Raw genomic sequence first — 21918 nt, 5'->3', positions numbered from 1 at the left:
AAACTTCGAAACAGATTATTGGAACGTCAAACTTCAAAGTCCTCATCCTCATATTGTCAAAGTAATATTTTGATTTTTTATATTGTTGATATGAAGAATTTTTGCACTATAAATTATTACAAAAAGTTTCTGAAAAATGCTCGTATCAGAAGATATTGCACCGGCACAGACAACAAAAATAAAATTAAAATTGATAACATTCGAAATATTGGAATACTGGCTCATATAGATGCAGGTTAGGTAACCAATTATGATTTATTTCTTTATTATTTCATTTCTACTCAAAATTACATATTTTTGAAAAAAAAAGGAATATATTACTAAGCAGTAAAATATTCCTTTATTTAATAGGTGTTAAACGCACACAGAAATTATTAACAAGGTCTTCAAGTTATTTAGAATATTAATTCTTATATTTTACTAGAAATTAATTATTTTTACTGAATGCATGTCCAGTGTCCAGTTAAACTCCTCTTGATCTGTCTAATGTAGTTCATTGTATAATTGTGCAATTTTAATAAGAGTTCTTAAATGGTCTGCAGGTAAAACAACGACAACAGAGCGAATGCTGTTCTATTCCGGCACAATCAGGTCCATGGGAGAGGTGCACCACGGGAACACTGTCACCGACTACATGGAGCAGGAGAGGCAGAGAGGAATCACTATCACTTGTAAGAGTCTCATGATTTTCTGTATAATACATATTGATAGTAAATAAATGAGATAAGGTGTGGCAACTTTCCGCTACTCGTCAAGAGATACCGGCACGAGTATTCTGAATTACGTTATTATTATTTTTTTTTACAATATATGAGTATCAGACAAGCATATATTTTGATTGTCGGTATAATAGCATAATTTGAACTCCCAATTATGTAGAATATATCGAATTATTTCCTAATAAAAAATATAAATATCGAGAATTGATATTTATATCATTTCTTGATATTTATAGTATAGTTTCTAAAATAACATTTACTGCACATCAGTTGAGACGCGTTGATCATTGCAGCATAGTTAAAAAACTGTTTATTATTGATGCAAGTTGAAATTAGTAGCACGTTAACTCGTTGACAAAATTAACTAGTTGATCAACAGAAATTAACGTTGACGTTTCGTTGACGGAAAAAACTTCAACGACCCACAGCTACTTTATGGGACTAGGTGGAACAGGTTCAGGGACTAGGTAGTTTATCGGACTTGTTTGGACGCCGTGCCGGCTCATGACACGGTTCCCGTTTTTTTTTTTTGATCGCCGCACTGAGTCATAACACGTTTAAGGCATGAACGAACTAGTTACATAGTCCACACCTAATTGTACTAATAAGACTTTACTAGGTCTAGTCTAGGGACTAAGTGGAACAATTTCTGGATCACCGGTATTTTTAAATACTAGGAACAGGCATACCTAGTCCCAAAGGAGATGTTTCAAAATGTATGGGCTCCCGGCCACCTTTTGTACACTATACTAAAAACTAAGAAAACTTGCAAAGAACAATTCGTAGGGGTTCATTTTCTTCAAATCATGTTCGTTTAATTGTTAAAAAACAATAATTTACACTTAAACTTGCAACACAACATCATGGCGGTAGTGATTACCGTAATAATGTCATCTGTCATTCTATTTTAACTTACTATATACATTATATACTTTTTAATTTATTTTTTACGCGAATGGGAGTAGATATATAATATTGTATTGTATGTATTGAGAAACAATGCCTATATTTGATAAACATTAATTATATTTACTTTCATAAATCTTGACTTAAAACAAACATACCAAAATATGTACTTCTATACCAATTTATTTTAGTTAAAACATGTAAGTGTGTAAATAAAACAACTTTAAGTACACATTTGATAACATTTTACTTATTCTTTACTTAGATACATTATTTATTCATTTTAAATATCTTCCCTTATCAATATTTTCGTCCAATCATGTAGCAGGTTCTGTAATATCCTGTGACGAGCTCAGCCCAAACATCAAACAATGGTCATAATGTGAGCGCAACTACCTACGAGTACGGTTCGTTGCCCAGCGATGCAGTTGCAATAATAACTGATTATTTTGTCATCCCAAGAATGTCCTTTTCTTGCTAATGTAATTATCTAAAAAAAGAGAAATGTAAAAATATTAGCTTCTCTAGTTTAAAATTATTAACGATTATTTCACGATGAATACAACTAACTGATGTATATTTTACCTGATGATATTGAATCCTTGTCAACACAATCCACAGCGATCGCACGAAAATCACAAGAGTCCATAAAACATAAGCTGGGTAAACAAGTAAGGTAGAATCACTCCAAAATCGTAAGCAGCACAGAGCAGAAACATATTCAGGATTAAAATGGAATCTTCTCATCAGTACATATTTATTCAACGTTTACATTGGAGTTCACTGTTGTATAATATGTATATATCCACTTTTACACATATCAAATTGACACCTTCTTCTTTTTTAATTTGACATGTCTCTTACATCTATAAAACCAGATACTATTTAAAAGGTGGTTTTGTTATTATTATTATAAATAATTAATTAAATTCAGAAATAATGACGGGATACCCAAAACAAAAGCCAGGTTGTAAAGTACTAAGGTAACAATAACTTTACGACAAAAACAGCGAAATACAGAATTACCGACATCCAAAGAGTATAGTAACCTATGTGTGGGGTACACATTCCATGGGGTGTCCCTGACCGACATCGACAGTTTTGAAAACTTGACATTGACAGTATTCCGCCATATTTAATTATACAGTATTTCAATGAGGAATGCTTATTTTAAATATTTTTAAACAGGAATACTTTAGGTTATCAAAATATATGTGTATTTTTCTTCAATTATACAAATTATTCGTGTTTTTAGATATAGTGTACATGAGATGGCCGAAAATGAAACATCTCCTTTACCTAGTACATCTCTATCCCTAATGTCGTATAGTCAATATTTCAATAAAGCACATGGGTATTAAACCACGTGCTAAACAAAAATAACAGTAAGTAGTTACTGTCGCCCATATAGGGACATCTGTAATCGAAGTTAACCAGAGTTCTCTTCCTACTTATACAAGCTACGCGATAACATCGTTAGCATGATTCAGAGGTATTTACAGAATCGTACAGCGCCATCTAGTTCATAAATAAAGAATATGTGGTTTGGGCTTACCCGTGTTTTCCGTAAGCTTGATAGATGGCGTTGTATTAAATGAAGCAGTGATAGCCCAGTGGTTAAGAAACTCGGTCTCTTGATCGAAGGGTTCGAGGTTCAAATCCCCCGCACCTCTTGTTTTTCAAAGTTATGTGCGTATTATATGTTAATTATCACTTGCTTAAACGGTGAAGGAAAACATCCTGAGGACACCTGCGTACCTTAGAAATCTAAAAAACGGTGTCAAAGGTATATAAAGTCTACCAATATGCACTTGGCCATCGCGGGTGGACTATGGCCTAATCCTTCTCATTCAGTGAGGAGACCCGTGCCCAGCAGTGGGACAATAATGGGTACATTAAATATCGACGAAATTTATTTTTTTCCGCGATCTTGCAGTTCATTCAATGAAATTGCTCGTACCGTTGACTTAAGCCTATTCCATACCAACGTATGTCAACTTAAATCTTTTTTTTTTTTAACGCGGAGAAATCCTCATGGATTCCCTTCCGCCCGGGGGAACGAAAGGGATATGTCGGACTCTTATCGACTAAAACTCCGCGGCGTTCCTCTGGACGCTCGATGCCGGGTCGCGAGAAGCGTTAGCATAACATTCGCGACCCGGTAACGTCGTCGAAAGCCGCTCTACGGCGTCCCGTGCGCCTGCGACAGATTGGCTGGGCAGACAGAGCTTCCTTGACCCTTTCCGCCGCCTCCTTGGCGAGCATTACTGCTTCGCAGAAGGAGCGCACTGCCTGCCACGACCTGTCACGTCCAACCATGGCGCGAACCACGGACGGGAGCCAGAGGTCGGCCCCCAATACAGAGCTGAACGCGCTGCGCTCCGCACTCCACGCAGGGCATACCTCCAGCGTGTGCTGGGCCGTCTCATCGAGGCAATTGTCACAGTGATGGCACCTGGCCGTCGGCTCCCGCCTGATCCGACACAGATAACTCCCGAAACAACCATGTCCCGAGAGGATCTGAGTCAGACGAAAGGACATCTAAATCTAAGCTAGCTTTCAATTTCTTTAGCAACTCATTTTAATTACACTTTTTATTTTACTAACTTGTTGTGTTCCGACTTGTTTTTTCTTTTAAATTATTTAATTTATGCCCATATGTGGAAACTTATAAATGGCCGTTATTGTACTACGATTATGACTATGTACTAGCTTTAAGTTTTCCTAAATAAAATAAAAAATAAATAAAAAAATATATCGTGATAATGATGATGATCATGTATGGTCAACAGCCGCTGCAGTATCATTCCCGTGGCGACACAGTCAGATCAACCTGATCGACACGCCCGGCCACATAGACTTCACCATGGAGGTGGAGCAGAGCCTGGCAGTGCTGGACGGCGCTGTTGTGGTATTGGATGCTTCTGCTGGTGAGTTTTTATTGTGATTTTTTTTATAATATTTAAGTTGCAAGGAAGCATGCATTTCACTCGATGGTAAGTACTTACGCCCGCCTATGGATATCTGTAATGAGGTCTAGATTAAATAAGAAACTTATCTGAGATTTACCAAAGATACATTATCACCCTTGAGAACTAAATTGGAACATCCTCAAATGAGTGTGTCTCCATTATCACCTTCTAGGGTATAAATTAAAAATTACTGTTATTTTCTATACAGTACTTGTAAGACTTATTACTCCAGATCTATTTTTCAGTTAATTGTTTCTATTATAATTAAATATGAGATATATAATCATGCACACGGCCTTAATTTTTACCTGAGATAACAAGAATTAATTTATTTTTACAGGCGTAGAAGCCCAAACTCTGACAGTATGGCGGCAGGCTAGTGGTTACAGAGTACCTCGCCTGCTGTACCTCAATAAGATGGACCGCGCTGATGCTGATGCTTTGGCCTGCAAGAAATCTATTGAGGACAAGCTGAGAGTTGTTCCACTGATGCTGCACTCGCCCATCACACATGAGGGTAAACTTATTGGTAAGAGAATTGTGCTATAGAAAGTTTCACATTTATTCTTTGCCATATGTTATAATAAACTTTTGAGTCTAATGATACGATTGAAAGTGGTAGAACTCTGTGGGGTTTGTATCCAACGACACTACTACCACACCCATTTTTGCCTAATAACAGCAAGGTTAAGCACTGCTGTGTTCTGGTTTGAAGGGTGTGGTAAAGGAGACATACGTTTTCGAAGCATTCCTGCTTAGTCCTCTGGGGTAGCGGCGCATCAGTAGCCACTTACTGCAAACTCATGTACTACTCTTATATTATAAAAAAATATAGACTTTAAATAAACGTTGCAGGTCTCATCGACATAGTAACGAAAGAACAAGTGCTTTGGAAGCTCGGCCGTGGTCAGAACTATGAGCGACGGAAGCTCACAGAGAAGCAAGATGGCCGCCAGTGGGAAGCAACTCTAAACAACCACACATCCCTTATAGACACGCTATCTTCCTTGGATGATCAACTGGCAGATACTATCATCCAGCAAGAGTCTCTAGATAATATTGATAAGAAGGAGATTGATGCTGCTATTCGCAGATGTACAATAGATATGAAGGCGTTCCCAGTGCTCTGTGGTAGCTCATACAAGAATATAGGTGTTCAGACGTTAATGGATGCGGTGATAGACTACCTCCCGTCACCGATTGAAAGGAACAGTCTGTACAGTAGCTTTGGTGAGGATCTGTCTGCGAGAGCGTTCAAAGTGCAGCATGATGATCAAAGGGGTGTCTTGACGTTCTTGAGGCTGTACAGTGGGGAATTCACTAAGGGACAGAAGATATATAACTTGGCGAGAGATTGTAGTGAACAAGTAAGTTTTTTTTAACCCAATATCTTGATATTTGCCTGTGGGAACTCCATTTCATTTATTTCTATTTAATAGCGGTTGAGTATTGCTGTTATGTTCTACTTTAAGAGATATTAAGTTAAACTCACTTTTGCAATGCAAGTGCTTTATTTCTTAGTAGTAATTTGAAGGTGGTAGAACCCTTTGTGGTTCGACTCCGGCGGCACCACCGCCACACCTATTTCTGCCTTATAACAGCAGTGTTAAGCACTGCTGTGTTCTGGTTTGAAGGGTGTGGTAAGGGAGACATACTTTTCTGAGGCGTTCCAGCTTAGTCCTCAGGGGTAGCGGTGAATCTGTGGCCGACTTCAGGTACGAATATCTGATCTTATCTGGAGTCGATTGCAGATGTCAATGGGCGGCAGTAGCCGCTTGCCATCAGGTGGACTGCATGCTCGTCTGCTACTCCATATTATAAAAAAAGTAACATTGTATCTGAGCTTTTGCCCGCGGCTTCGCTCGCGTTACGAAGTAATATTTTCATCCCCTATTTAATCCCCTTTGGGGTAGAATTAATCAAAATCCTTGCTTAGCGGATGCTTACGTCATAAAATCTGCCTGCATGCCAAATTTCAGCCCGATCCGTCCAGTGGTTTGGGCTGTGCGTTGATAAATCACTATGTCAGTCAGTCACCTTTGAGTTACATATATTTAGATAGATTGCACATAAATATCCATTTGAACTAGGCTTAGAACATAAATACAATAAAATAAACGAAAATAAATAATGAAATATTATTGTTGATCAGACAGGTTCCTTATACGTGGCGTTGGCTGACGAGTACCGGCCCGTCGAGAAAGTAACCGCCGGAAATATCGCTGTCGTTAGTGCTCTCAAGGTATTAAAAATTGCTATTATATTTAGAGTGGTAAAAGAATTTGAAAGAAAGAAAGGAAAATTTCAAGAAGTAATTAAAAAAAGTCATGTCGTACGATTTAATCTTTGGAAGTTTGGTGGTATTTACTTTACCTGGAATGTTACACGTTGTTTTTAAATTCAAATCTCATTTATTCAAAATTGATTCATATAGAATACTTTTTGAAAGTCAACCACCACCGCTTCCGCACCCGTAAGGTGTTTCGCTATGGAGAAGAAGCGCTGCAAGAAACTCCTTTTCGAAAAAAACTCATCTGCATAGAATGCAAGTGGAACCACATGAGAAAATTTCTATTTGTTATCTTCATTCTTGACCCACAAAAGTTAATCGAAAATTTAAAGAGTCGTCAGTAATTTCTAGGCGACAATGTCAGGTGACCTGCTGACGGGGACCCAGGCCGCGGCATCACGCGCCCGTGGCGTCCTCGCGCGGAGGCTGCAGGACCCTGGGGAGGTGGAGGCGCTGCTGCAGCCCAGCGCCAAGCTGAGGTTGCAGGGGATGGATGCGGAGCCCACGCCGGAGGAGGTCGCTGATTTGCTGCTGGGGATCGGTGAGTTGAATACAGTCAAGTGCTATTCCGTTGGTGAGTGGTCCCGGGACCCTGGAGAGGTGGAGACGCTGCTGCAGCCCAGCGCCAAGTTGAGGTTGCAGGAGATGGATACGGAGCCCACGCCTGAGGAGGTCGCTGATGTGCTGCTGGGGATTGGTGAGTTGACGAGAGTGAGAGTGCCGCTGGTGATGTGAGAGAACTCTAAGACTAAGGGTGACTGGATAGTCCAACATGGCTAGCTATAATTTTGTTGTGAGTGTAGAAGTCAATTTATTTATATCCATAGGAGACATATACAAGACATTGGTGTAATCAAAAAATAACCCAGCTCAGATAAAGTTTATATACTGGATATGGTGGTTGGTGGCTGGGGCGCTCAATAGGGAAAATGAAATTTATCACATTGACTTTACACATGGTGCCTCTTACGAAAAAAGGTTTTTGACCTTGTTATGTAGTATATCACTACTACATAACAAGGTCAAAAACCTTTTTTCTTATATAAATGTGGCGTGGGTATATCGATTTACTCGTAATAATATATCACTGTAATAATATCTTGTTCATTCCTGCAACTAAATGTATTTTTGTTGAAATACCAAGTTATAGTCTTATTTATAAATACACTATTTACCCTCCCAGGTACAACAATCCCGGATCCCGTGTTTCTATGCTCGATTGAACCACCCAGCATCTCGTACCAGAATGCACTGGACACCGCGCTGGCGGAGCTGCAGAGAGAAGATCCTAGCTTAAGAGTTTACAGCGATGAAGAATCTGGACAGATGGTACTTGCTGGTATGTAGGGGAAGTAATATTTCATAATAAGTCAAGTTTTATTATGTATTGATTATAATAAAATTTATGACAATTGGTTGCGAGGTAACATACTGCACGTCAGGTAAACACGGAAAGGGATAATAATGTTCGTAGGCATACTATTAACTAATGTAATAAAATAAAACGAATAAAGTATTTTTCTACCTCTTTCTAATAGCATGAATACAAAGAAAGCAGTCATTTATTTATAATTTGGTTTTTCTATAGACATATTTTGGTGTTCGATTTTACAAAAGTGACGATTTAAATTTTTTACTAATGCTTTACAAAAGTTTCATTACTGATGTAAGAACAATATTTATGATGTAGGTTTAATTACTGACGTAAGTAAAAATTGTATATTTAATTGTAACAAAAAACTGTAAAAATAAACGAATTCTACAATTACAATTTACCAGGTATGGGCGAACTCCACCTGGAGATAATAAAGGAGCGTATCATCCGCGAGTACAAGATCGACGTGGAGCTGGGTCCCCCTCAGATCTCGTACCGCGAGGCGCTGGCCGGCCGCTCTCGGGCCACTCTCGCTGTGGACAGGAAGATTGGTAGCGCGAGGCAAACCGTCAAGGTTGACATGTCTGCTACCAGCAGGAAGGGTGTCACGCAGGATAAGGTGTTGAAGTGAGTTTACCCTTTTTACACTCACACTAGGATTACCAGTGTCGTGGGTGCCATCACACATATAGATAATTACACAAACACCCACACCCAGAAAGAGAAATGTAAATTCATCATTTAGATGTCTAGCCGGGGACCAAACCGGAACCTCTGCGCGTCAGACCGGTACAGTAATTGCTGTGCCATGCATCTTCAAGTTACAGAGTATAAGAATAGCAGACGAGCATGGAGTCCACCTGATGGTAAGTGGCTGCTGTCGCTGATATATATCTGTAATCAGCTAAACATAACATCTGATTACTACCTGAGGTAGCCAGAGATACGCCGCTACCCTTGAGGACTATGCTGGAATGTGTCGAATAAGTGTGTCGTTAGGGAGACTAAGTGTAAGCCACACTCTTAAAAACAGAACGCACCAGGGTTTAACACTGCTGCTTTTTGTAAGGAATACTTAATGGTACTTAATAAAATATTTAAATTTTCATAATAACCTACATATCAAGAGACCAGCTTAGTTTTTAGGAGTTCCAACGCATCTGTAATCGCCTTCAAGTAGAACCATTGTATATGAACTTTTGCTCTATTAAATATTGTCACTGGATAGAGTGATAGATATGAAACCGTCTTCCAGATTAGACAAGTCAGCGGACAGCGCCGCTAACTTAGCGCACATCCACCCGCGGTACATGACCGCTATTCGGCAGGGCGTCAGTACCGCACTGCTGCATGGACCCAAACTAGGATGCCAGGTAGGATAAGATATTTTTATTGTATACAAAAATAAATAAGTGAGTTCGCATTCAAACCTAGGTGAGCGCCGGTATGTACAACAGGTATAGGCTGCGCCAATCTTCTAGTCCGCTCTGAAGTTGTTGCGCGCAGGTGTAGTCAGAACCAATGCGGTCCAACACAACTACAAGCATATACTCCATTGCAACAATAAAAGCACACTACCGCAGTTATGTACCCGCTGGCGAGAGCGGGCTGCGGAGGGTGCCGGGGGGTCCCGCACTGTCTTCGTCCCGCTAATATCTACAATTTGCTGTTGCGATGCGACTCGTTTCTATATTCAGAGCGGACTAGAAGTTTGGTGTGGACTCTATTTTACGACGCATTATCGAATGTTGATGTCAAAAACATCGTGCGAGGGGTAAAACTATTTTGAAGTTAATATGCAATAATTGCAATGTTTCTTTTCCTGAAACCATGTCCTGAAGCCTAAAAGATGTAACTTTTATGGTCTGCAGCTAGTGGAGGTGCAGGTGACGCTGCACTGGTTCGAGGTGGGCCGCGGCACCTCCGAATCTGTTGTGGCCGCCACCGTCGTACAATGTCTTAGGAAGGTGAGCTTGCTATTTCGTAATAATTTAGATGATAGTTATTAATAAACGCTGCTCATTAGTAACTAATTATAAGGGGAGTAATAGCCTAGTGGTTAAGAACCTGGGCAGGTCCGAGGTTCAAATCCCAGGCACGCCTCGGCACCTCGGATTTTTCGAAATGATGTGCGTATTAGAAATTAATTATCACTTGCTAAAACGAAGGAAAACATCGTGAGGAAACATGCATACCTGAAAGATTTATAAAAAAGAAACTTAAAAGTATGTGAAGTCTACCAATACGCCAGCGCGGTGGACTATGGCTTTATCCTTCTCATTCTGAGAGGAGACCCGTGCCCAGCAGTGGGACAGTAATCGGTTGATGATGAAATGCTGCTCATGCAAGTTCCACTCGTTTTCAAATATGAAACTCTACTTTCATCCTTCAAATTGTTCTTATATTAATTTGACAAAGGAAAGTGATGGTTTCCCTAACCAGCAATTTTCTTCAATCCTATATCTAATAATGTTTAACCACGGATAAAATGATAAAAACTTGATGCAACTACCAATTGCAACACAGAAAAATGGATAATAATTAGTTGCTAACGGTTATCATGCAACTCTTGACCACGCCAAGTTGTCATATTGAAAATGAGTTGTCATCACCAAATCATTTTCAATATGTCACACGCCATTAAAAAATCAACATCGTTTTTCATACAATTAAAAAAAAAAACTAAAAAATCAAATGTTATATAAAACGAACAGGTGTTCGAGGAAGCTGACTCGATCCTCTTGGAGCCGGTGATGTCTCTGGAGATCGTGTGTCCGGAGAGCCACGCGGCACGTGTGATGGCCGACCTCGCGCGACGACGCGCTGAAATACAACATATACACATGCGACACAATAACAAGGTAAGACATACGTGCGGCATAACAACAAGGTGAAACACAAAAGCAAGACATGAGAACAAGGCTAGTCGCACATGCGACACAGCAACAAGGTGACCCACACGTGCGTCATAGCAACAAAGTCAGAGAAATGTGCGACACAGCAACAAAGGCGTGTGCAGCACAGCAAAAATATATGTGTGGCACAACGAGAAGGTGAATTACACGCACTTATGCATAGCACATATTCGACACACATGACATCACAATAAGGTACGCACATGTGCCATACCGCCTTTCTCACACTATAAGTGACCATTGCCACTCAAATCACAACAATAACAACATAGACCACATGGCCACATCAACTAGGTAAACCACGCCGCGAAGCTGTCTAAAACACCTCTGAATACTACTGAATCCACTGATACAACATTAACACAAGTTCAATTTAGAACAAAATACAATTATAAACATAGTTGTCAGCTTTGTTTGCATAATATAGTTGTTTAACTTTTATTTTCTCTAACTTAACTAACTTTTAGTTTCACGCTTTATTAATAAATTTCGTGTACATAATGTTGGTGTTCAATAATAAAATAAATATTTATTTTCCTTTACAATATTCCCCAGGTGATAGAGTGCATAGCGCCGCTGTCGGAGCTGCTGGGCTACTCGTCGTCGCTGCGCTCGCTGAGCTCGGGGCTGGCCGGCTTCACCATGGAGTTCCACTCCAACCGACAGATGGCGCCGCACGACGAGGAGAAAGCCATCAAGAACGTTACGGGCTTTTGATTTGTGTGATGTGTAGGTTGAATTGTTAGTCCGCGCCAAACTTGTAGTCCGCTCCGAATATAGAAACGAGTTGCGTGGCAATAGCAAATTGTAGATATTAGCGGGACGAAGCGCGGGTACATAACACCGTTAGTGTGCCCTTGCGTTACGAAGTATATACTAACTAAACCTGTGCGCAACATCTTCAGAGCGGATAACAAGTTTGGCGTGGACGATAACTATTTAATTTGTAATAGGAATTATTTTAGTTTTAATTTATTGTGATAGCTAAGGATTTAGTCGAATCACTCATATAATAAAATATATAAATTGACAAAAACAATCTGTCCATCTACTTCTGAAACTGACATGTGATTGGCTAAGGGTGGTATTACACTCGTCAAATATCTTTGTCCAATGTATATTTGATCAAATAAATTAGATGAAAGTCTGCGCGTTTACCGCTAAAAAAAACCCCATTCGTCATAGCGCCACGGTTCCAAGGTATCCCACTCACCATTGGTAAAAGTGTGGGGATCCTGGGAGTTGACATATCGTGTGACGTGCAATACCGGGGTCATTTGGACGTTAAGGCGAAGTTGGCATCAAGAAAAATGGGCGTCTTGAACAAAGCGAAGCGGTACTTCAGCGCGGGGCAACTCCTTCTGCTTTTTAAGGCGCAAGTGACACCCCACATGGAGTACTGCTCGCATCTCTGGTCAGGGGCGCCCCAATACCAACGTAACCCACTTGACTCCGTGCAGAAACGCGCGGTCCGAATCGTCAACGACCCGGTGATCTCCGATCGGTTAGAACCTTTGAGTTTGCGGAGGGACATAGGTTCCCTCTGTGTGTTCTACCGCCTTTACAATGGTGGGTGTTCCGAGGAACTATTTGACCTGGTGCCTACGTCACCATTCCTCCATCGCACCACTCGCCGAAGGACGAAGTTCCATCCACACCAACTGGACTCGTGGTGGTCCTCCACGGTTCGGTTTGCACGGACGTTCTTGCCGCGGACGTGTAAGATGTGGAATGAGCTTCCTCCTGAGGTATTCCCGGAGGGCTATGACATGGGGCTCTTCAAAAAAGGTGCAAAAAGAGCTCTCGTACAAAGCCGGCGATGCCTTGGCGACACCTCTGGTGTTGCAAATATACATAGGCGGCATTGACTACTTTCCATCAGGTAGCACGTCTGCCTAATCGTTAGGTTAAACTATAAAAAAAGATGACTTCATTCAAGATTTTTCCAGCTAGAAGAACTAGTTTCCAGGCCAATAAATATCCTACTTAAAAAATCTAACAACGCAAATTATAAAGAAATCTTGGACAAAGATGTTTGACGAGTGGAATAGGCATCTGTCAAAGAAATATGATCAAATGTTGGACATTGAAATTGGACAAAGATATTTGCGTCAAGTATATGTATCAAGGGTGGTCCCTAATGCAACCAGAACACTAATCGTGCTTTACCCTGCATACATGCTGTGTAAGATTAAAAAAATGACATAAAATTGGTAAATTTGCAAGTAATTATCGAAAACCAATGTTTTAAGTATACAGTACGTGATTTATTTGTTACCAAGTTATTTAAATACAAGTTGTATTGTTATTTACACGATGTTTCATTGTTCACATGGTACCCTGAAACAAAGATATATGCTATATATAAACATTATCATACTTAAATTTAAGTGCACATCTGAAGGTCACATCAGAAATACGTTGCCATATCTGATAACTAAATTGGTGTATTAATGTACAACTGATATCCCGATCTTTCCACTAAAGTACAAGAAGAGTGAAGCAGACGGTAGAATTAGATGTGGCGATGCATTCTCTATCGATTGTGCCTCTCAAAAAAGTCTATAGAATAATTTGTTTTTTTCGCTCGCCCGATGTTGTGTGAGCGTTTGCGCACGCGTATGTGTGTATGTGTGTGCGTGTGCGTGTGCGTGTGCGTGTGTGTGTGTGTGTGTGTGTGCGTGCGCGCGTGCGTACGTGTGTGTGTGTGCGCGTGCGTGTGCACGTGTGTGTGTGTGACAAACCCGGAAGAGCGTGTCGAGCTCGTCGAGCAGCGTCTCGTGTCGGAAGGAGAGGCGCACATCAGGTACGTTGGTGCGCGTGATGTCGTTGCCGGGCGGGCCCGCGCGCTCGTACATCGCGCCCACCCAGTGCTGCTTCATCTGGAATCTCACGTCAATAATAACATATAGAATATCACGTCACATAATTTGCCACTTTCAGTCTCGTGACAAAAATCAATTTTATGAGCGCGCTTGTGCTGCGTCTATAAGAAAATATAAATCGATTCTTGGCTCTAAGATAAATATTTAATTAAGTACATAGGCACCTACTAATAAATAAAGTAAATTTTGCTCACATTAATAAATCTACTTATTTAGATTATAGTAGATATAATTTGAATATGTTCGTCGAGCTACAAAGTCACGCACCTCATGTGGAAATCCCGACATAATGACAGAATTGCGCGCCAGCTCGCACATATCGCACGAGCTCAATTTCCATGCCTGTGCCGCGATGCTGTACTCCTCCATTAGTGGCTCCTGGTATTTTTTAAAATCAATTAGAAAAATGTCATTATAACTAGCTTTAGTATTTGAAAACAAAGGTGTTGAAATGGGATATTTATAAATTTCAAAAAATAGCATTTTTTAAACCTGTTTTATTATGTAGTATTTTATTATATTCATTTTTCTATCTAGTATTATATTTTATTTTTTGTAAAGAGAGGACTACCTATCTCAAAGATGTGAATCTTTACCTTGAAGAACCTTTATCTGAATAAGTAAATAAATTGCGAATTATTTTTAATCTAAACAAATACAGAAGACATGGTTTTAGATACCATTCATAGGCAGAAATAACGTTATCCAACTGCTAAACATACGCATCACCAACTCACCCTGGTGTAGTGGAACTGCAAGGGATCATCGGTGGAGAGCGTGACACGCAGTCCGCGCGAGAAGTAGTCCGGCAGCGGATTGCGGTGGTAGCGCAGGAACAGCGAGTTGTTGCTGAGTGGCGACATCGCGATAAAGATCTGCGCCAGGTAGTACAGGAACTGGAGCACTGGCACCTGGAAAACGTGAAGAATATATAAGGAATATGTAGGAATAGGTAAGGAATATGTAGGAATAGGTAATGTTTACAATTGACAAGTCTCATTGATTCTTGTTTGAAGGTTATACCTGCATAAAGCCTACGCGATAGACTGTAGATCTAATCTGACCAGATCTTACTCTGCTGCAATCGCACCCAAGAACGCTCTTAATAAAATAATAATTCCAATCGATTCAATTTGTTGAATTCGCATGTTGGTCAACAGTTTTACATATTCATTCGCTACTTAGGGACGTTAATAAATTATCGCTAAGAGCGTAAAAATCCTACCTTCCTTAGCATTAGACCATGTGATATGTTCTCAGCGAGCAAAAATCCTGCGCACAGATGCTGTAATGGGCCCGCTTCACCACAGTGAGGACGTAACACAAACGTGTTAAGACCTTGTTCCCTGGAAACACCCGAGACAAAATGTAGTCTAACTCATAAAAACTTGTTATTGATTTATCCTGCAATAGAGTTTGCATCCTCACTAGAACGTAGATTAGACTGGAATTTACATATCTTTTCAGGTCCGAATATTTGTGTCCATTTGTGTGTCTGTATGTTTTATGTATCTAAGACATTCGGAATCATAGTGTGAGATTTTGGAAACAACTTAGATACCTGTAAGTACTTAGTTAAGTACTAAGTAGCTAAACAATTACGAACTCTGTACTTACTATTAAAGCTTTTGTTTAACATAAAGCTCAAATTTACTCTATAAAGAAGACATAATAAAACGTACTTCCGCAGCTGATTGAGCGTGACGATATTAGCGTACATGTAGTAGAGGTAGTAGGAGTAGGGCGGGTTCTCCTCGTCGTCCCACTGCTCCGGCGGCTTCATGCCGTCGTGCAGGTTCGGGTTCTCCGGCTTCGACTCGTCGTCCACGCTGTCGAAACCTATCACTTGCTGGAAATATATAGTGGTATATTAGTCAACCTCATGTTAACTTCGTAACCTAATGTTAGAAAATTTTCCATATCTATAGTTAATTCAAGTGGAACTAACGGGAGTCATACACGAAGTGGATAAATGCGATTTTTGCTCAAGTTGAAATTTTTTGGCTCAGTGGCGGCTATAGAAAAAAATTTAAGTGGTGCGACATATAGTCATCTATCTCATGGTGACGCTCCCTGGTGACGTTTTTTTTTTCTCGCACCCTGTAGTTGCACTACAGAATATGTTGCCAAGTAGCTTAAAGTAGCCTTTCACTAAACAGCCTAGCCTCTTTACTAAACAGAGACACTCGGGTGTTTTCAGCGCCCCTCGTATATGTTTTCGGCGCTCCTCGAATGACGGTGACTGATGCGGTCGCACTGCTCGCACCGCTCACAAGGCTCTAGGGCCGCCCGTGGCCGTGCTACAACAGTCTCAGTTCAGAGCTTGTATGCAAGATTTTGAGAAAGTTTCCATAGCATGTTTCAGAATGATATGGCGCAATCTCAAAGAAACGTACACCGATATTTATTGTTTCCAGTGGCCATATTCCATACATTTTTTTACGTACGTCGACAAAACCGTTATTTTATATATTTATGTGAACTCTAAGTAGAAGACGCTTAAAAATCATCAGTCACATAATTACCGTCAAAAATTTGTGCAGTTCTATGTTTGAGCTGGGATCAACTGACACTTCAAACAGCGGATTGAACAAGTTATTGAGGAACTCCTGGAAGTTTTTCAGTAGCTTGTTGATGCGATAAATGTCGCTGGAAAAAATTAAAAAATATTCACGGTTTGTAAATAAACTTGAGTTTTTGCTCAAAGATGATACTTCCTGAAGATCATTGTTTTTAAAATAACACATTTCATTTTAACCGACTTACCGGAGGAAAGAAATTATTCGTTGTGTATTTTTTATGCACGGAAATTTTAAAATACCACATAGCTAGATAGATAAGGGCTTTTCTGAAACTTGTACTTACTAAAGCCTAGGCACTTGCACAAGCCATCGTACGTGTGGCGAGTAAACGTTATTGTGCAGAGCCCAGGACGCCAGCTTGCTCCACTCGTTCTGGTTCTTGCAGTAGATCGAGATGCGGGGCTCCGCGAATGTGTATTTGTTTTCTTCGAGGTCTGCCATCACCTCCTGAATATAATAAAATACAGTTAAAGTTACAGATAAAATTTAAAAGAGCTCTAAAGCTGGCTATGCAATAACGACTCTACTGGTATTGCAAATTTCTATTTAAGCGACGGTGACTACGAGCATCTAGCAGCCGAACTACCTTATCGCTAAGCTTAGCTATAATAAATTGCATTCTCGAAGTTTATTTAGTTTCCAAGCGTGCATCTCTATCACCAGACTACTAGCTTTTACCTTTGCAACTTCAAGTAACTTTCTAAATATTGGACGCTTACCTTAATAATCTTAGCGAAGTACGTCCCATTCATGTAGTTATCAGTTTTAAGGAAAACTTCCCTGAGCCTGCTTTCACCTACTGGGTTATACTTCGCGTTGAACTTGTCAAAACGGTGGAACGTGTTACGATCCTGTTAAAACCAAACAAATTTTATGTTGATACGAAATTTTTTAAGCACTTAATATTTTAAAACTTTTACGTTTACAGTACAGTTTACACGTGATATTATCTTTTATCATGAAAGGTTGATCAGCAACAATATGTACTTAGGTAATTCCGAAAATGATCATCGGTATTTACTGCCATACCTGCTTAAGCTTAAAGATTTTACTTGTACCTACGTAGCTCTAGTTACACTTATGGTAAACTACATACTTACCTGATTAAAAACTAGAGCGAGATCGGTAGTGAAAATCAAGATTTAGAACAGCCTAAGACAACAGACAGCAGCAACACTCACCGCATGCACATCCAGTATATCAACGTTAAGATCGTAAGCATTGAGCTGCATGTCCTCGAAGACAGTCTTCAGCGTCATGGGTATTCCAGAGCGCAGCGCCACCACCTCATCGGCTTTCGTACGAAGCGTACGTTTTATGAAGCGCAGCAGGTGCTTCTGGTTCATGCAAGACGCTGCGTGGATGTGAGTGTCCACTTTTCTACAAAAAATAAACTTCGCCTGTGTATACCGTACTTGTGTCGTATATTCCAGATATAGACATGTGTGTGTGTGTGCAAATGTATGTATCTAAAATTAATATCTTACCGGACATTGTAGAAGTCTCTGTGCGGCACAGCTTTCTGCAGAGCTAGTTCGTGTAATTCATTGAGCAACACGTGCATCTTGAATTTAGCTGAGAGATAACTTAACCGCCGGAAACAGAATGATTTGCTGAAAATATCACAACATACTACATATTACAGATTACACGACCATTCACACACCTGAATATCTCTTTAAAATTTGAGATGTACCATGAGATATTTATGGATTCAATTTAATTTCAAAGAAAAAGAATATTTTACTTCGAATATACACACACATTCCAATTCTACTCCCCATTATCCACTACCAAATAACATTTTTACTGAGTTTCTAACGGATCAATTTCCACACTTACAGCGGTCCATCACTAATCATATCGACGAGCCTGCCGATGTCCTCAACGAACTTGCTGAAGGGCAGGTGTCTGTAGGGCAGCGGCTTGCCCTCCTCCGCGTCCCCTTCGCAGCTGTACACACGCACCACGCCGCGCACCCAGCGGCACACATACGGCCGGATGGGGGGCATCGGGCAGGCCCATGGATCTTGGACCTCTACATTAATATCACTTTTAGATACAGATAGATTTTTACAGGCCTTTAATCTCTAATAATTTTAAGCTGAGAACTCACAAATTCACAGTACGTTTAGGAATATGAAAATGTGGGTAGGCAAATGACAGTTGCCGTGTTTATAGCGCGATTTCCGCTATGGCTGTGGTCAGCTGTTTCCATTGCAAATGTGGGCAATATAATATATCGATATCTTTTCATCCGACGATTACAACGCAACAACGGCGGCTAGATAAGAGTACAACACATGCGCGCACGCACACACACGCACGCACACACACACACACACACACACACACACACACACACACACACACACAAACACACACACACACACAAACACTCACACACGTATAATAATTATAATTATTTTTAAGTTTCTCATTCTAAGTGATGTAAAAGCCTTATGAGAAATAAAGATTCTTAAACCTAACCTAAACCTATTAGCATCTCACTCTGGCACAGAATACTTTTATCATTTGTACATGGACATAAATCCACTTGTAAAGAAGAATGACATAAAACATAGAAAAATAATAAATAAGGAGTACCTAAGTATCAATTTTTTTGATTGCTCTACTGATAATTACCTGGTAATGTTTCCTCCAAGATGTCATCTAAGCTTTCATAGGATACTGTAGGCATAACTGGCTTAAGGGGTGGTACGGTCGGTGGCATTGTAAGACCTAAAGAGATCATAAGAGAAATTAATCGAATTTATTTGAAATTTCTATACAAGCATAAAATATATTGTTTCCTCAGCTCATCTAGAAGTCTACACAGTCTTTACAGAATTTCAGCAAAAAATTTTAGACCTCAGTAAAAACATAAGATAAAGTTATGCAAACGCTCAAATTTTGCAAAAGTTGCGCAAACGAAACAATGAGAACCTCTGGTGTAAATGGTTATAGCACCTTATATAAAGCAAATAGTCAAAATTAAGTTTTCTAAGTAGGTACTAACTTTTATTCATCGAAGAAGTTTGGGGGCTGAATTTGTCAGTATCACCTCGAATCAATTCTTCGGACGAGGAACCCATCAGATGTAGATACTGATGTGTTGTACTACCTACATCAATGAAAAGTTAAAATACCTCAATATATAGATTTATTTATTAACGAATTACTAGGCTTTGCTTGCTGTAAATGTGAAATGTAAGACTAGGGTTTGCTTTGAGTGCAATGAGTGTTTCAGTAACTATATTCGCATCTGTGGCTTTTTGGCCCTTACAACGCGTCAAGCAGTCATGAATCGCATTTCAGAAAGCTTTCGACTTAACCCTATAAAGCTTAACACAGCTACCTACTCATACAATTTCAATCTAAGTACTAAGTAAGCAGTCCACTTCCATTCGATGGTCTATACAACTTATACTAAAAATTATGTATGTATCAGGTGAGCTCTTAACTGTCAAAATGCAAGCGGCTGAAGTCCATTTTGCTGTAGAGCCTGCTCTTGATGGTGTGGTCGCGGTTCTCGAGGTGTTGCGCGAGGGAGGGCGGGAACGACTGTCCTGATACCTCCATGTAGTGTTTGCGCAGGTTTAGCGCGTCCACCAGCTGCGTGGCTGAGCGGACCAGCTCTTCCAGAGGCACCTGCTCGTTACCATGTTAAATAATGGTTATCGCCGGCATTACAACCAGTGAATGAATTTCGATAAAGCATTGTGTTGAACACCACAAACAAGGTATTTGTAGAGATAAAAATGTACCTATGCTAATTACCGCATGAGAAGATCGGCATAATCTGAGATATGCCTGTAGGCTGTAGCTAGGATAAAAGGATAGCTAGATTAAACAGGTCTCAACCGAACCGATAATTAATTAGTCTAAGCTGGCTTTCATATAATTTTGCATACTTTACCAGGTAATGTTTGGTATTAGATTGTCATTTCCTTGCGGTAATTGGAGAGAAAATAAGAAATCTGAATTATTTGTGATCATCTTAGGAGTGTATAGCCCGCGCCAAATTGCTAGTCCGTTCTGAAGTTGTTGCGAGCAGGTGTAGTCATACAATTTGCTTTGACGCGATTCATTTCTATATTCAGAGCTGACTAGCAGTTTTACGCGGGCTATACTTGGTTACTTTAACCATAGTACAGGAAGGTAAGTACCCCGGTGATGTGTATGCCGGTGACGGAGACGCGCTGGAAGGGCACGGCGGCGCGCACGCGGCTGTCGCCCGGCCCGCGCACGTACATGCGGCTCGCCGCCTTCTGGTTCTTCTTTACATCGCTGCGTCAAGGTTTATTGGACTAATGTTGTATTTTGCTTTCAATTGTCTACGTTTATTCGTGTATGTAACTTTTTGGAAGTTATACTTAATAAACTTTAAGCAAAGTGTAACATGTCATAGATGTGTTAATATGCATTTAGCACTTTTTATGGTTTAATGTTCTTTACATGAAATACAGGTCTGTGCATGAGATGTTCTAAGACGATGGTAGGAAACAATACATATTATGTCTCACTTAAGAACATTGTCAGCCTAGAATAGAGTACACCTATTCCTGGCGAATGGCACATGGCAATGAAAGTGTCCGAGGCATTAGACTCTACGTTTGGCCAGCACAGTTTTCTTACTTATAAAGTTATTCACCACCGAACCACGAATACAGGCAAGCCTAGTGTCTTATCCCTAAGAAAAGCAATAACGCATGGAACGTTATTATAATTTGCACTTCATTTGATGTTTCATTCAAAGTAGAAATACTTCATAAACTTTTTAGAATGTAAATGGTATCCATCTTACTTACTTGTGATTTTGTTTCCACTGGTTGTAATCGTCCCGTGTTCCAAACATTTTCAAAATCTATAGTGATGGGAGTTGTGTTGAAATCTTCTGCATATTGATGAATTAAATGGACTATGTTAGTAGGTATTTATATTTTATTTTACATTATTTATCCATTACGTATACAAGTGTCATATATTTCCGTGTCATGCTGTATAATACTGACACAAAGTAGGGTCACTGAATTATTTGTGCCAGTTATTTCTTGTGTATAATTTACAAATAATGTAATGGTCTAAGATCCGGATATAAGACGACCTTCACCGAGCTGGTTAATAGATGAAAAGTATTTTATATCAAAATGAAATATAATTAGGTAAGTATTTAAGTTTATTGCAAATGGGTTGACTGAAAAAATTTAGTCCAGAATATGTGTTATACTTCTAAATACTTAAATAGAACTTTTATAAATTACACAACAGCTT

General features: G+C 39.8%; 2 protein-coding genes across 3 annotated transcripts; one reads left to right on the top strand and one right to left on the bottom strand.

The window, feature by feature from the left end:
- The first annotated feature begins 36 nt into the window (after positions 1 to 36).
- Positions 37 to 13489, top strand: mRRF2 (mitochondrial ribosome recycling factor 2). Of its 2 annotated transcripts, XM_073073536.1 has the most exons (14): positions 37 to 235; positions 543 to 671; positions 4418 to 4555; positions 4938 to 5126; positions 5453 to 5964; positions 6750 to 6839; positions 7239 to 7403; positions 7560 to 7584; positions 8071 to 8226; positions 8667 to 8889; positions 9518 to 9635; positions 10134 to 10229; positions 10977 to 11123; positions 11733 to 13489. In XM_073073536.1, exons 1-14 carry the CDS (start codon positions 91 to 93, stop codon positions 11892 to 11894), a joined length of 2295 nt encoding a protein of 764 aa, XP_072929637.1. In that variant the 5' UTR covers positions 37 to 90; the 3' UTR covers positions 11895 to 13489. The 2 variants fall into 2 exon arrangements, with proteins under 2 accessions (XP_072929637.1, XP_072929638.1); XM_073073537.1 differs by lacking the exon at positions 7560 to 7584 and having other exon boundaries at positions 7239 to 7428.
- On the bottom strand, positions 13426 to 21671 carry LOC140742608 (AMP deaminase 2-like). The gene is made up of 17 exons (XM_073073538.1): positions 21456 to 21671; positions 20814 to 20934; positions 20109 to 20295; positions 19664 to 19768; positions 19291 to 19386; positions 18487 to 18682; positions 18132 to 18257; positions 17826 to 18024; positions 17364 to 17495; positions 16928 to 17091; positions 16588 to 16711; positions 15745 to 15911; positions 15288 to 15408; positions 14800 to 14973; positions 14330 to 14440; positions 13922 to 14059; positions 13426 to 13517 (listed from the first exon to the last, which is right to left on the bottom strand). Exons 1-17 carry the CDS (start codon positions 21500 to 21502, stop codon positions 13506 to 13508), a joined length of 2220 nt encoding a protein of 739 aa, XP_072929639.1. The 5' UTR covers positions 21503 to 21671; the 3' UTR covers positions 13426 to 13505.
- Positions 21672 to 21918: the final 247 nt, after the last annotated feature.

The sequence above is a fragment of the Epargyreus clarus genome, unplaced genomic scaffold, assembly GCF_041222505.1.
Source record: "Epargyreus clarus isolate Ecla_fem2 unplaced genomic scaffold, WU_Ecla_fem_2.2 ptg000006l, whole genome shotgun sequence".
Taxonomy (NCBI): domain Eukaryota; kingdom Metazoa; phylum Arthropoda; class Insecta; order Lepidoptera; family Hesperiidae; genus Epargyreus; species Epargyreus clarus.
The sequence above is the reverse complement of the archived record's forward strand: the minus strand, read 5'-3'. Positions and strand labels throughout refer to the sequence as shown.